Here is a 15,749-nt window from a genome sequence, read left to right as displayed (position 1 = left end):
GAGAAAATTCCAAAAAATTGTTAATTTAAAATTCTCATGTTATTCTTATGGAGAATAAGTAAACTGTTGTAGTTTGCTTGTTTATTAACATATTTTGCCCAAATTAGGAAAATGTTTTTATTTCTTACTAAATATTAACATTTTACATAAAAAAACACTTTTACCCTCCCTGTTGCAGCAAACCTAAGTATGTGTTAAACTGATTCTATTTAAATAGGGAATAAATGTGATATTTTTAAGGAGACATTTTAGTGTAAATCCAATCAGGCAAATGGAAATTCGCTTACTCTGCAGGTTTGCTGCGGCGGGGGTATATTGTTATGTTTTGAAGAATTTTCCTAACCTAGCTTTTGTTTGTAAATGAACGTTACTGTTCGAAGATGAGTGAAATGGAAAATGAAAAATATTGTTCGTAACTTCCTGTATATTGTCGGGTCAGGTAAAATCTTGTACGTTACATTTTACGCAAGAGCGTGTTTACATCACTTAGGTTGATTATGCAACTCACTTCCACTCGTTGCACAACATTCACCTGCGTGATGTAAAAACGCTCTTACTACACTTAAGGTAAATAGCTATTATTTCTAATTATCTTAATTGATGTTTTAGCAATTCCCTTATTTCTGGGGACCGTACTATCTTATAGGGCCAGTCTTCACTGTTGAGAGAATGTTTACAAACATTTTTATAAAGACATTAAATATTAATCTCACTACACATTTAATGCAACTCTACGATACAACTAACATACTACAAACATGCAATAAATTAAAGGATTATAAATTAATTCTCTTAATTAGTAATACTCAATTTCAGACTAATTATTATACAATTGCAAATTTGTAATGAGTAAACCAATGAAAATTATCGTACTCTTTTTACAATTGACATTCATAGATGAATTCCTACATCATTTAATGACTAGCTAATACAGTGGCTGAAAATACAGATGAATTCCGTTTAGGTCTGACATCAGATAGTTTTGAAACTATATGGGTATGACTGAATATTTAAACAAACGTTTCCCACCACTATCTATATACACCCTAAAAACTATAGTCACAATCTGCTAAACATAGTTTCATGTACTGCAAGCCTATTACATTTTCACACAAACTGTAAATATTGGAGTATTCAAATGTTCCCTTTTGAATTTTGAAAGTTTAGAGTCCAGACCAAGGTGTTTAAAGGGAACAAACTGAACTGTTTTGTGTCTTCACCTGTCTCAAAGAGAGAATATTCTAAATCTGTGCCACCGACTGTAACCTTTATAATGTGAGAAATTGAACAAGAATTTTACTTAACATAACAAGTTTTTTTTAAACCATCCTACATACAAAAATTGAACTTTGTAAAAATATGTCTTTTATGTGTAAAATCTACATTAAGAAATTATACTCCAGAAAATCGTGACTACATAAAATGTGCAACTTCTACACAGATCTAAAATTAAAATACTGCACTATATAAGCCAACAGTAAAGGGATAGGGTGTGTGCCTGTGGTGAGAGTTTGGAGTTAAACACTTTTTTCCAGAATCTTATTGTAACAATAAAAGTTGAAATATATATATATATATATATATGTGTGTGTGTGTTTGTTTTTTTAAAATCTCGAAATTCTCACCAATATAACATAGAACTCATGTGCATACAATGAGAAGTAGTGTAGTATTATTTTCAAATGGCTGTGTCATTAAAATAAAACCCTGGTATAATTTACTTGCTTGCCCTTTCATTAAATGTTTGTTGTAACTTGAATAACATTGACTATTGATTCCTGTTATGTTTCCCAAGCTATTTAAACCCTGATATAATTTACTTGCTTACCCTTTCATGAAATGTTTGGTGTAACTTGAATAACTAAGATAAATTACGTGTACAAGAGTTTATTGATTCCTGTTATGTTTCCCAAGCTATTTAAACTGAGCTATTTAAACCCTGAATTTACTTGCTTGCCCTTTCATTATATGTTTGGTGTAACTTGAATAACTAAGATAAATTACAAGTACAAGAGTTTATTGATTCCTGTTATGTTTCCCAAGCTATTTAAACTGAGCTATTTAAACCCTGAATTTACTTGCTTGCCCTTTCATTATATGTTTGGTGTAACTTGAATAACTAAGATAAATTACAAGTACAAGAGTTTATTGACTATCGATTCCTGTTATGTTTCCCAAGCTATTTAAACTTAGCTATTTAAACCCTGATATAATTTACTTGCTTGCCCTTTCATGAAATGTTTTGTGTAACTTGAATAACTAAGATACATTAGGTGTACAAGAGTTTAAACTATTGATTCCTGTTATGGTTCCAAAGCTATTTAAACTGCACATTTTTTTTATGCCATTAATTTTTAATGAACAACATTGCAATAAAGTGAAGTAAAATTCTTAGATTTAAATTCAACAAAACCATTGTATCAGTCATCAATTAATTGAGATGGGTCACAACTCTAGGCGCATATTTTAACCCAAATAAATATGAGTGAAGGATGAGTGTAGAATGGTGTGAGATAATCTTTGTAGCTTTGTTACTGATTTAGGCCGGGCGCCAAACGGGTTGAGTATGCACTGAAAGTCTGACAAAATATGACTTTTGATTAATGTTGGGGACATCTAGTAGATGAAAAAAATCGATGATGTCGCATTTCTAGGGTGGTCACAACTCGGGGGGGGAAGTTGCGCGGGTCATCGGTTTACGTTTCCGCGTCTAACTCTCAAACGGTTAATGATAGAAAGGTGGTTTAAGCATCTATCAACGCCTAAATATATTGCCCTTCAAAAAGGTTATTACAACCTTTCTTCTATCTCTTATGCTTTAGGCCTCAATTAACTTTTATTGCAAAAATTAAAATTTAAAACTACTTTAAAATCAAATATTGGAAATATTGTACATGTTTAAGACATGTTACAGAAGATTTATGGTTAGAAAAACTAACAAATAGTACAAAAACACAAAGTTTAAGAAAATCTGTGCAAAAAAAACACAGCTACGTTCATAGTTGGGAAAGTTAGTCAAAATTTCTAACTAGTTAGAAGTTAGAAGTTAGTCCCATGAAAAGTAACTGATAGAAGTTACTAGTTAGTTGGTTTAAAAAGTAACTGATAGAAGTTATTAGTTAGTTGAAAAACTAACTGATAGAAAATAAAGTTAGTTTTCGACATTCGTAGAAGATAGCTGTTTGTTGGACAGGACAGTTGTTTTAAAGGATTTAATATGTAATGAAATAATGACACATCTTTGGTTACTAATTGTGTTTTAATTAAATACTAGAATGATTTTAGCACAGGCTCGGTAATATCAGTACAGTCATTTTTTCGTTTGCGACCCTTTTTTTCAATTTTTTCATTGAAATCCAAAATCTTAGAAGGATGTGTGGCCTAAAAAACAATTTGAATAATTAACACTAAGTAATAGTACAGTACACTATGTTTTCATAGCAATGATAATTATGCCCTAAAATGGAAGCCAAATATTGTTAATCGCAGCATAAAATAATTGATGAAATCTGACTTGTTAGTCAATTTAAACAAATCTTGAAAAATCCCACAATTGCAAGTATTGCAACATGTTATTAATAAATACTTTTGCTACAAAAATTACTATCGGGGAAATAAATATGTGTACTCGAGTTTGAGCCAAAATATCTCTGAGATGAATTACCCGATTTTGTTGAAACAAAATTAAATATAAGGTTCATTAATAACATATATGTGCATTTACAAAATTGTATTCGCAGTAGTTTTTATGTTGCCGTTAATTTTTAAAACGTATGCTTACATCGTTAATAAGACACTGAAAATTTCGTTCAAAATACCATAGTGTTTGCCGTGACACAAGTAATAACACCAATAACACCAATATGACAGATTTTAGATTTATAATGCGAACAAAGGTGGATTTTAAACAGATTTACATTTGTAAACAAAAATTTCTCCCGTGACTGGCAGCGGGCCGGGTCGCCTGATATTTGTACCATATTTCTCAGCCGGGCGGGAGCGCGTGCGCCACTGCGACGTTGCCGATGTGCGTGTATATTTATAGTTAACTTACTGTTTTATGATGTAACATAAATTTACTAACAAAATATTCACTAGAACCATGAAACAAATACGTCACAATAAGTTAACTTCAAATATGCACGATGATATTTTGAACGTAATTTTCAGTGCCTTATTAACGATGTTAGCATACGTTTTAAAAATTAACAGTAGTATAAAAACTACTGTGAATAAATTTTTTTTAATGCATGGAAATGTTAACAATGAACCTACCAATAACCCATAAAAATTTCAGAAAGATTGGCTCAGTGGTTTGTTTAAAAATACATTTTTAACTTCAGTGTTAGTGCAAAGTTACTTAAAACCCGGTACTTTTTAGGATCTTTCAACTAACTATATACATTTTTCTGGTGAACGGAAATTTTTTAATTGACACCACGTAAAATTTATTTAAACCAGCTTATACTTAACTTTTGTTTCAACAAAATCGGATCAATAATCTCTGAGAGATTTAGGCTTAAACTCGAGGGCACATATTTATTTCCCCGACAAAGGTGATACAAATCTTGTCATCACTCTGTATTCAATAGTTCAAAAACAAATAGTGATCATCTCACCTTTCCTGACATAAACATTACTTTCGATACACAAACATAAGTTACAGCTGAAGTTCCCGGTTAGGTTAAACTCAAAACACAGTTTGTTGACGTTCAATTAGTTGAATGTTACTGTAAAATTAATTGTACAGCCGTATTGTGTTTAACTTAGAAACAATTAATGTATTACGAAATATCAGATACTTTTTAAAGGCTGATGAAGTAGTTTTCCCAGTGTGATAAAAGTATAGTTAACTCCTAGTTTTGAAAGTGACCTATTTGTGGCGAGATAGTGTTTATAAGAGCATGGGAAAAGCATTGAGAAAAACACTATAACTGTACTTAAAAATATAAATTATATTCATTAAAAAAATTTATAATCCCTTAAAGTTAACAACGAGACCATCATACTTTTTCTCCACTTACCTACCTTAATATGCGCTCTCAAATTCGAAGCACTTGTGACTGATGCTTTAATTATTTTTGTTTTGGGTAAACACAATACACATTTCAACGCTAGTCGAACGTTTTCATTTTTTTCAACTTGTTGGAATATTGTTCAAAGAAAAAACAACAGAAACAAAGAATTGTTGGAATATGTCACTTAAGTTTGGCCACTTAATATCACACTCGCCCGCCATTGGAAACCAATATTATTAATCTACTGTACTTAATCAACACTGTTCACCTTAATAACTATTGTATAACAAATTTTTTACTATCACTAAAATATGTATACCGACAAGACAACCAAAAACACTTGGGCGAAAACAAATGAACTAACACCTGTCACGGTCAACGGTCAGATAAGATAATGAACTTCGACTGAAGTGAAGACATTGTTTTGACACTTGAGATTACATATCAATCGCCAAACAAACACCCCCCTTCCCACCCTTCGGTGCTTGGGGTGTTGTTATTGGCTGCCATTGTCCCGCCCCCTGGGTCCGCTGCATACCAAAGCGACTGGACTTTGACTTTCTCTTTTCCCACCCCCCACGTTGTTTGTCACAAGGGCGCTGACCTCTCACGTACGCTCGCAACCCTCACTGAACACGTCAAATAAATAACCCGTAGGCTATTGGAAACACTTTCGCCTGACCAAAAACTTAACGATTTAAAACCAGCGAATATATTATCTATTCGCTGGCTATAAAACTAACTGAGTAGAAGTTATTTCGAGCTCTTTTTAAAAAGTATCGACTAAAATATAAGTTAGCCGAAAAAACGAACGAATAGCGCTATTCGTTAATATTTCTATTCGTTTTTCCCAAGTATGGCTACGTTTAATTACAAGAGTAAACGTGGAAGATTCGTAGTAGTATCGAGGTGCGCATGGATGGTACGTAGCCCACAGTCAATATAGGTTTGATGTTGTAAGTAACTATGGGAAAGCTGAATTTTTCTATGCTGATAGACCATGTTGAGATGAGCATTTTCCCAAAAGTCCCCACTCCTACCCCCTTGTGCTTTCCTCTAACCCCCACCCCCCTCCTTTTTAGATAAATTTACAGTCTCTTATAAATTAAGCTATAACTTTAAAACGGGTAAGGATAATAACGCAATCTTTTATTAATCATTTTGCGTTACGATAATATACAAAAAGAATTATTAGATAAATAAATATTTAAAAAGAATTATTATTATATTTCCAAATGTTTCTGGGGCGTATCAAAAATATTTAGTTCAAAAATACTATCCAAAAACACAAAATTAAGAATCTATAAAACTTTAATTCAACCAGTGCTTTTATATGGTTCGGAAACCTGGACATTAACTAAAAATCATGAAAACAAACTTATAATTTTTGAGAACAAAATTTTGAGGAAGATTTTCGGACCTATAAATGAAGAAGGTATGTGGCGAATAAGAAAAAACCGAGAGCTCCGAGAACTGTACAAAGAACCGGACATTGTAGCCATAGTGAAGAGTAGACGACTGAGATGGGCAGGCCATGTAGAAAGAAGGGAAGAAGAAAGTATGCTTAAGAAGATCGCCAATGGACAACCACGAGGCACTCGCCCGCTAGGAAGACCGAAGTTGAGATGGAGAGACCAAGTCCAGAAGGACCTACGCAGAGTGGGGGCATCTCTTGACATGGCGGCAGATCGGCAGCAGTGAAGGCAACTTGTTGGCGAGGCCAAAAACCTTCTTAGGTTTGAGTGGCCAAGGAGGTAAGGTAATTATAGATTTCTGAAGAAGAAGAAGTGTTAATTGTAATAAAATATCAATACAGTGTTTTTTATTTAAATGCAAAGAACAATGGTCAAAGACCGTCTGTTTTGTAATTGATATACTGATTTTAAAATATTTTAAAACAGTTTAAAAGAGTTCATGAATCACATACAATTATTCATAAAATAAACTGATTTCCACTACAGAATATACACAAATAGAACTACATACTAATAAAGATCAGATAACAATTGAATGAATAATAAAATTTAAATGTAGCCTACTGAGAATCTGAATTTTTCCTACAAACTGTTAATAATTCATAAAACAAACCTGTTACTTTTATAATTTACTTTGATAGATACTTAACAAACAATATTTTATAAATTTTTTTAATTACATAGATTTTTCCCACTTTTGTATTTATATCTCAATTCTTAAATTTAATAACTAAACTCCATTATCAATTCCCACCCTTTACTCCACGCCTCTTTAAGATAATTTCCAAGTGCCCGCCAATCTTTGCCATTTAAAAATTCAAAAAACTCATATTCATTTAAATATAACTTGTTAAACCAAAATTGACGTATCTTTTTTTAAATTGGACATTCTGTATATAAAAGGGTACACGTTTTTATCCCGGTTGAGATTACATAGTGAACATACATAAATTTGATTTTCCATATATAGAGTTAACTTTTAGACGACCCCCTTTATTTGTAAAAAATGTTTTTAGGGATGGTTACGAATTAAAAAAAATATATTCACCATTTTCCAATATGGCCAACAACTTTGTTATTTCTTATGGAATACGCTGTATTTTAGGATTCTTTTAGAATTTAAATGCTATTTTTAAACGTTTTTATTCGTGACATTTTTTCTCTAAACCTACCCCATTTAGGAGTTAGAGCGTGTTATATCTAAAAGATAGGCTTGTGGTGTACATTCGGCATCCTGTAGCTTATAAACGACTAAGTTGAGAGAGAAAGTGCAAAGAATAAATAAGTCACATATAAGTCCTCGTTAAAAAAATATATAAAATACGTTAAAAATACTGATTTTGTTGTTTTAAAAATGGCCACCATTTTCAAAAATGGTAGCTTACTTTGATATTGGAACAATTTATTTTATGGTTTTTTTAATGTAGATGTGATTTGAAAACTTGTTTATTCTTTGTATTTTCGCTCTTAAACTTACTCATTTATGAGCTACAGGATGCAGGATGTACAGTACTCACAAACCATTTCTTCTTCGATGTAACTCCTATACAAGTAGCTTTAGAGAAAAGTCCCATAAGAAGTTAACTCTATATCTTATAATAAAAAGTTATCTATTGGTTCACTTTAGGTGAGACACCCTGTATAATAAAATGAGGCTCCGGCGTACAGCAGCAAATGCATGATATTCATTCTTATGTATCCACTACAGTCTGTATATGTACTGAATAAGATACATAACGTTAATATAATCTATATAAAGCGGCAAATTCAAATACAAAAACCATAATATACGTATTTTTTTTCATTGTTGCGGTGCACAAAAAAGCCAGAGTCCTGTAAAATCAATATACTGTACTATCTATAACGACTATATGCAAACAAACTGTTAATAACTATGTATCATTTTAAAGAGTAAACTATGCACCCCAAATTTTATATCAAACATTTTGTTGTGCGACCTCGTATAAAAAATCTACAAGGAAAAGTTTCATAAATTAATCCGTAAAATAATTTTTTATGTATATGATATTTTTTAACTATGAATATGTAGGATACCATGGTAAATACTTTTTTTGTAGAATATCGTAACGCAAAATTAAAAGATTGCGTTATTATCCTTACCCGTTTTAAAGTTATAGCTTAGTTTCTAAGAGACTGTAAATTTATCTAAAAATGGAGGGGGGGTAGAGGAAAGCATAAGGGGGTAGGAGTGGGGACTTTTGGGAAAATGCTCATCTCAACATGGTCTAACAGCATAGAAAAATTCAGCTTTCCCATAGTTACTTACAACATCAAACCTATATTGACTGTGGGCTACGTACCATCCATGCGCACCTCGATACTACTACGAATTTTCCACGTTTACTCTTACGTAATTAAACGTAGCTCTGTTATTTTTGCACAGATTTCCTTAAACTTTGTGTTTTTGTACTATTTGTTAGTTTTTCTAACCATAAATCTTCTGTAACATGTCTTAAACGCATACAATATTTCCAATATTTGAATTTAAAGTAGTTTTAAATTTTAATTTTTGCAATAAAAGTTGATTGAGGCCTAAAGCATAAGAGATAGAAGAAAGGTTGTAATAACCTTTTTGAAGGACAATATATTTAGGCGTTGATAGACGCTTTTCTCCTTTTTTCACCTTTCTATAATTAACCGTTTGAGAGTTAGACACGGAAACGTAAACCGATGACCCGCGCAACTTCCCCCCCTCCCCCCGAGTTGTGACCACCCTAAAAATGTGACATCATCGATTTTTTTCATCTACTAGATGTCCCCAACAATAATCAAAAGTCAAATTTTGTCAGACTTCCAGTGCATACTCAACCCGTTTAGCGCCTGGACTAATTATAGTTGCAGCTGTTTCAGTAGTCAGGATCATTTATTTAATGTCCAATGATCAGGGATAGCTTGATCCAGTTTAGAACCGTCAAAAAGCTACTGACTTTTCTCAGGATTGAACCAGCGACCTTTTGATTGCTAGGCAAGCACTGTAACAAATCAGTTACCCAGCCAGTATTTTTAACTAAAACAATCATAAAAATCTTTGTTGTAATCTAAAACCTAAAATCAGATTAGGTTATTCTCTATGTCTACTTTCCATTAACGCATTTATAAATCACAATAAACATAATACAGTCTTCTATTTATTATAAAAAAAACTTAATTTATCTAGCAAGTGATAAGCACTCAAATTTGGAAAGTGTAATTTACAAGGTAACTACAATAAATTTTCAACACAAAGTGGAATCCTAAAGCAGTCAGGTTTTACAAATAGCTACCCTTTGATAGAGTACTCAGGGTTTTTCTCTAAGTATTCCCGCAGTTTTGAGGGGTAGTCTGTCATAACCCCAGTGACACCGAGTTGAAATGCTCTCTCATACTCATCTTCATCATTTAGCACCCAGATATAAACCTTGAACAAGTAGAGAGGTTAATACAGTATTAGGCCTACAAAGCATCTGATTGGGTAAAAGTTCAATTGATGGATTTTCTTTTTTGAGTTGCACCTTATATCTTACATTTTGCTACTGTTTGCTAATCCTACTGTGTATGTGTGTGTCTAAAAAATCTTTGTTCAAAGTAATCTTGTTTTATAGATGTAAAAGGGTTAAACCATTAATCATTATAATGGAAGATTTAAATTTATCTTTTTACATTTTCAAGAATTTTGTACCAATATTAAGCACCAGTGTAAAATTCAGTTTGTGAGCAATCTAACAGTAAATAAAACTACTTTTCACCACACTACACAGTAAGTAAGATTTCAGGTGTCTGTGGTCTTTGTAGACAAGAAATTTGTTGGTGATTGGTGAATTTACTGTACTGGTACTCCAGCTGATTTCACCAGGCTCTTTCTGTAAACAACTTACATTCACTTATCTTATATTCACATGTACATGGCACTATTACAAAAAAGTATCATCTTTCACTGATAGAACTGGACATTCCATCCCCATTTTAAGGTTGTCGCCAGGTTTTATGTCATAAATGGGATGTAGTTAAAGTGAGTAATCAACAAATTGTGCTGATGTAAATTACTGATTTCTGATTTACTGATGTAAATATTCAGAATATTAAACAAATTCTAAATGATAGGACGACTTATTTGTTAGCTATAGCATCTTTTATGTCATGTCAACTACCTCACAACAAAAATAAGGTAGAATAGTATATTTCGTACCTAGGGCCGAAATGAGGTTTTGCCGGCTCGATACAAAACTATCGAGAGCTGCAAAACCCTTTCGGCCCATGGTACAAACGCTATTTTTCACTACACTATAGAAAATTGAGAAAATAAATACAATAAATGCACACAACTTTAACTTTAAGGATATGTGAAGAAATATTTAGAGAAATCAGCAAAAATAATAAATAGTTGCTAGACAGCGGTGACAATAAATTAAGTCTATTGCTTTAATACTTTACTTTCTTATGAAATGGCGACCATACAATGTAGGTATTTTAAGCCAAGTATGAATGGAGATGAGTGTAGGATGAGTGGCGCGATCTTGTAGTCTTGTTAGTGACTAAGGCCGACATACCATAGACACAGCTGTTAATTAATAGCAATGCATATAGATACTGTTTGTGTAAATATAGACCGGCAGCAGGTTAGCATATATTTCGGTGCTCACCGCAAGGAGTGCCATGTAGTTACGGCACACACCGCTGCAGCGTCTGCTGTTAGCATACAGCTCCTGTGCTCCTCGCCTGCAGCGGTGTGCGCCGTAACTACACGGCACTCATAGTGGTGGGCGCCAGAACCTTCTTTTGAAAGACTATATTTATTCTATTTGTCTATGATTTAACATGCATTCATGTTTTAAGTAAATATACCAGATGTAAATAATATACCAGCTGATTTTCGGCCTTAGGGATGTAAAAACCTGCTCGGTCCCCAAATGAATGTAGCTTTCAGCCTCCAATTAACGTTTGTAAAACGGCCTTTGGACAACAAAAATATCATAGTGTGATAGTGTGAATAACGAGAGTTTTCTACCTGTATTCCTCGATCCTGAAGATGTTTGAACAAGGATCGTCTGATGAGAAGAAAGTCAGTGAGACGGAGAAGCAATGACGGGAATGGCAACAACCCATCAGAATCTGGTTCCTTGTCCAGCCTTCTGCAAATCGAGTGTGAGTTGATTTTGTATTTTAAAGTATGTTTTTTAGCCTCCAGGAAGTTATGGTTTTCAACAGAAATCTTTAACAAGCGAGTGTTTACATTTAATCAGTCACACTTACTTCTTACCATACGTCATGTTTCATTAATCATTTAATCAACCAGTATTACACGTTTTAAGTCTCATAAAAGGTATCCATTACCCCCAAAGGTCAGGAGCATAAAACCCAATTTCATAATACCCGCTATCTCCCCCCCCCCCCTTCGTAACTTAACAACCTGCCCCCTTCCCACTAAAAAAAATCAAGAATTTACCAGGGTAAAAATATAAACAAACCAGTTAATTGTCAATACTGAATGTTAATGTCAAACTTTAAGTGTATGTAGGGTACCGAGTAATATTTCCTCTATAGTCCTCGCCACCCTAAGTTGAGGCAGCCCAAGGCTGCACTACATATACGGCGTGTGGCCTTGGGCTGCCTCAAGTTAGGGTGGCGAGGACTATAGCTGATATATTCGTCTCGTTATAGTAGTTTACGCAACGATCGCGTAAAGACTATTTACGTGAGTTTCGTACACTACTTTACCTGCCTGCGCTTTTTAATTACAACAATCACTACTCAAAACTTCTTTCCATTTATATCCTCTCATTGCCACTGATTGTGATACATCAACTCATTGTACCAACCACTCATTAACGATTAAATTGGTCTTAACAGCTGATAAGTTGACGTTCGAAACATTACAATTTTACTTCTTTTCTCTCAACCCTTGAACCTCATTGGTCCATTACTAGTTTTGTAAAGTAAATAAAAGACAACGCTGTAAAGTAAGTAAACAATACTGTAAAGTGAATCTTTTCAATTCTAAGAAATGAACTGGTTAAGGCAAGTTTAAAATTCAGTCGTAGGTAAAATATTTTACAGTACAACACAGAATTTACTATTTTTTCATTTCACTTTTATTGTGTTACTAGCTGTTGTACCCGTGCTTTGCAATGGGAAGAGCACACAAAATAGAAATATTTCAATCTTTACATCTGTTGCATATAATAGTTACACATCCCCCAACACTTTTGGAAACAAAATTCAACTTTAATGGCCTTAATAGAAACGTTTAGGTTATGACTCTTAAATCTGGTAAGTAGTGGATACCACCATTTCATCTCCCTTAATAACATATCTTTTTATTTATTATTGACATTTTAAATTTCAATTTCGAAGTTACTACTAATTATTAAATTTAAATGAACATTTTTTTTATTTCACTCTTCTTTATATTAAATCACAAATCCTTCCATCTTCAGTTTCTTCATTCACAATAAATCATTAGCAAAACTAAGTCAGCTGTTATAAACTTTAGAAATATTGCTATGCCTTTTCAATACAGTCTTTTGAAATATTAAAGAAACTATATCTATAGGTACTATAACAAATTTTAAACAAATAATTTAGCATTAAAGACAGCAGACGAAACTAATATGATTATCAAAGCATCAAGGACTAAACAATTTAACAGCAAATACAGTATATGTTTCATTGCATCTCTGAACTCTACAAAAATATGAACAAACAACTTAATATACAAACCAGTTCTTTTTAATCAGTTCCATCGTCCATTGGCTTTACATTTTCACACTTACCATAAAGTAAACATAGTAACAGATATTTCATTGATTTTAGAAACAAAAGAACACTTTGTACTGCTTAGTTTTATGATATTTTCCTTGGTTTAATTTAATCAGTGGTGTGGCAAAACACAAATAATAAATGTATCAAATAAAGTAAATGTGAACTGAAAGCTATGTTAAGATAAAATTAGAGTATTTTGTATTATCATTTGATAATTAATTATAGTTACACATATACAACAGATTTAAAAAAACAAAAATCAAGTACTGTACAATTTAGTTATTGATGATATTTATTAGTTTAATTTATGCATAGGTTTAGCAAAACACAATAACTTAATTTACCTAAATATACATATAAAAAACAATGTGATGTGCAAGTTATGTTAAGTTAATCTAACACATGTTAAGGAGTTAGAATTTATTCGGTGGGGCACACGGAAGATTTCTCAGGTGCCGTTTGACGTCACTAACTGCTGCGTCTGAAGAAACAGACAATTTTATAATTTTTCTATTATTAAATTAAACTGTCATAACCTAACCAAACGTGCTGATAAAGGAAAAATCGAATGAAAGTTTACTAATCTAAAAAATAGTTTTGTTTATAAAATAAAATTATAAATGCCTAAAATTCAATTTTTTATTTTTTTTTATTATAAAATTAAACTGTCATAACCTAACCAAACCAAACAAACTTGCTGATATGAAAAAAATTGTTGACAAAAAGTTAGTGCTATCGGCGGGATTTGAACACGGTACGTCCGGATTATAAGCCCGCCACGCTATCCACTACACCACCGAGGCCGATGACTCAAATCCGTATCGGTGCGGTATTGGTGTTCCCTCAAAGTGAGGTCAGCAGTTAGTGACGTCAAACGGCACCTGAGAAATCTTCCGTGTGCCGTTTCGGAATTTATTTAAAGTAGCCTCCAAATTCATATAAAACATCTATACATTGTAATTTTCATACTGTTTCCATGAAATCATATTAATAACATTATTTTCATAACTTTAGATGCTTAAAAAAAATCCAAAGCAGAGCCGGAGTTGATACAGCAACGGTTATAGAATCTTTTTTTTTATATAATCATTGACACAGTTTTAGAATAAATAATCCATGATAAAAGGTTAGATTAAAATAAACCTACCTCATAGTTATGGAAAATATTATATTTAATTTCTTTGTATCAGCTATCTGAAATTGTGAAATACGCAGTTTAGCAGTTCTTCTTGTTTACTAATAAAAGGTTAAATACCTGTAGTACTTGTCCGTGATCCTGTGTTTTAGGTCAGCGACCCAGGTTTCGAACCTAAAGGTTCATTTTCAAGCTGATACCATGGTTAAACTCCTTCTAAACACATAAATCCTCTTCATAACTGTGAAGAGTCGTTGAAGACACGAATACGAACACGAAAACACAAACATTTAACAAAATTGGCCAATTAAAATAATACTGGTGCGGTAGCGTGCGTGGTGTAGCCGGCAAAAGATGAGTCATGACTGGGCACGCGTACGCGTCGATGTCGGAGCGTGACGTATGTGCCCCCTACCACTCCCGTTGTCGTCAGATCCTCGCATCACATTGACACTGCCATCTATCATATCTATTGCTGTATTGTAGATTAAATTTGACTCGAAGGATAATTTTTCATTGAGCAAATGGGTAGGACTGTTTTTAGATGATCGGTATATTTCGAACTCTTCGATGGTGTTCATATGTTTGCCTTTTCTGCAATAATGCAATATGTCCAGATTGGTATTAATGTCGGTGTAATTATGGTTTGTGTCTATCAAATGATTTGCGAAGGTAGATTTAGTAGATTTTTTAGGCAGGTGTTCTTTAAATCTTTGCGTAAACAAACGAGCTGTTTGTCCAATGTAAGAATAAGAATAAGAATAAGAAATATTTATTTCCATTGATCTTTATAAAAGAAATAGGACACGTCATTGTTATACATAGTTACAAGGTGATTCAGTGTTTACAGTACAAAATATCTAAATTTAAATAGCCACTTACATGAAGATAAAAGCTTTATTTCAACTTACTCTTCAAAATCTAATATTTATTTCACAACTTAAAACTCATCAATTTTGTAAAAGGGATTTTTAACAATCCAGTCATACAGTTTATTTTTAAAAATACTGTAAGAAACTAATTTTGCTTCTTCAGGCAGCTTATTAAAAAACATTATAGAATTTAATTTATGTGAATGTTTGGTTATTGCCAATCTGTGCTGCAATATATCTATTTTATCCCTACCTCTTGTATAGTGATTGTGTACGTCTTTTCGGAAAGAGAATTGATCTAAGTTTGACTTTGTATATATTAGAATTTGGAATATATAAAGATTTACTATGGTTGGTATCCTGAAATTAATGAAAAGAGGTTTACAATGTGTAGTGTATCTGAGCATTCTCCAGCAATGCTTCGAACCGCCTTTTTCTGGAGTAAAAGGATGTCATTAATATGTGGAGAGTGGCCCCACAAAATAAGACC

At 32.7% G+C, this 15,749-nt stretch overlaps 1 protein-coding gene across 3 annotated transcripts in view; it reads right to left on the bottom strand.

Annotated features, from left to right (window-relative positions):
• Positions 1–2,974: 2,974 nt before the first annotated feature.
• The window catches only part of LOC129004951 (lysophospholipase D GDPD1-like), a 98,345-nt gene continuing 85,570 nt past the window's right edge, over positions 2,975–15,749 (bottom strand). For 2 of the 3 annotated variants that reach the window (XM_054433671.1, XM_054433674.1), the window contains 3 exons: positions 11,499–11,622; positions 9,778–9,911; positions 2,977–3,381 (listed from right to left, as the gene is read on the bottom strand). In XM_054433671.1, coding sequence (XP_054289646.1) covers positions 3,282–3,381; positions 9,778–9,911; positions 11,499–11,622 — 358 coding nt within the window. In that variant the 3' untranslated portion in view covers positions 2,977–3,281. Of the gene's footprint in view, positions 3,382–9,777; positions 9,912–11,498; positions 11,623–15,749 lie in introns of all 3 variants that reach the window. The other variant, XM_054433673.1, reaches the window with a different exon arrangement.

This window comes from Macrosteles quadrilineatus, unplaced genomic scaffold (genome assembly GCF_028750875.1).
Source record: "Macrosteles quadrilineatus isolate MER2022 unplaced genomic scaffold, UCM_ALF_1.0 Scaffold_13__1_contigs__length_4303367, whole genome shotgun sequence".
Taxonomy (NCBI): domain Eukaryota; kingdom Metazoa; phylum Arthropoda; class Insecta; order Hemiptera; family Cicadellidae; genus Macrosteles; species Macrosteles quadrilineatus.
Note: the sequence above shows the minus strand (reverse complement) of the source record. Positions and strands in the feature narration are given on the sequence as shown.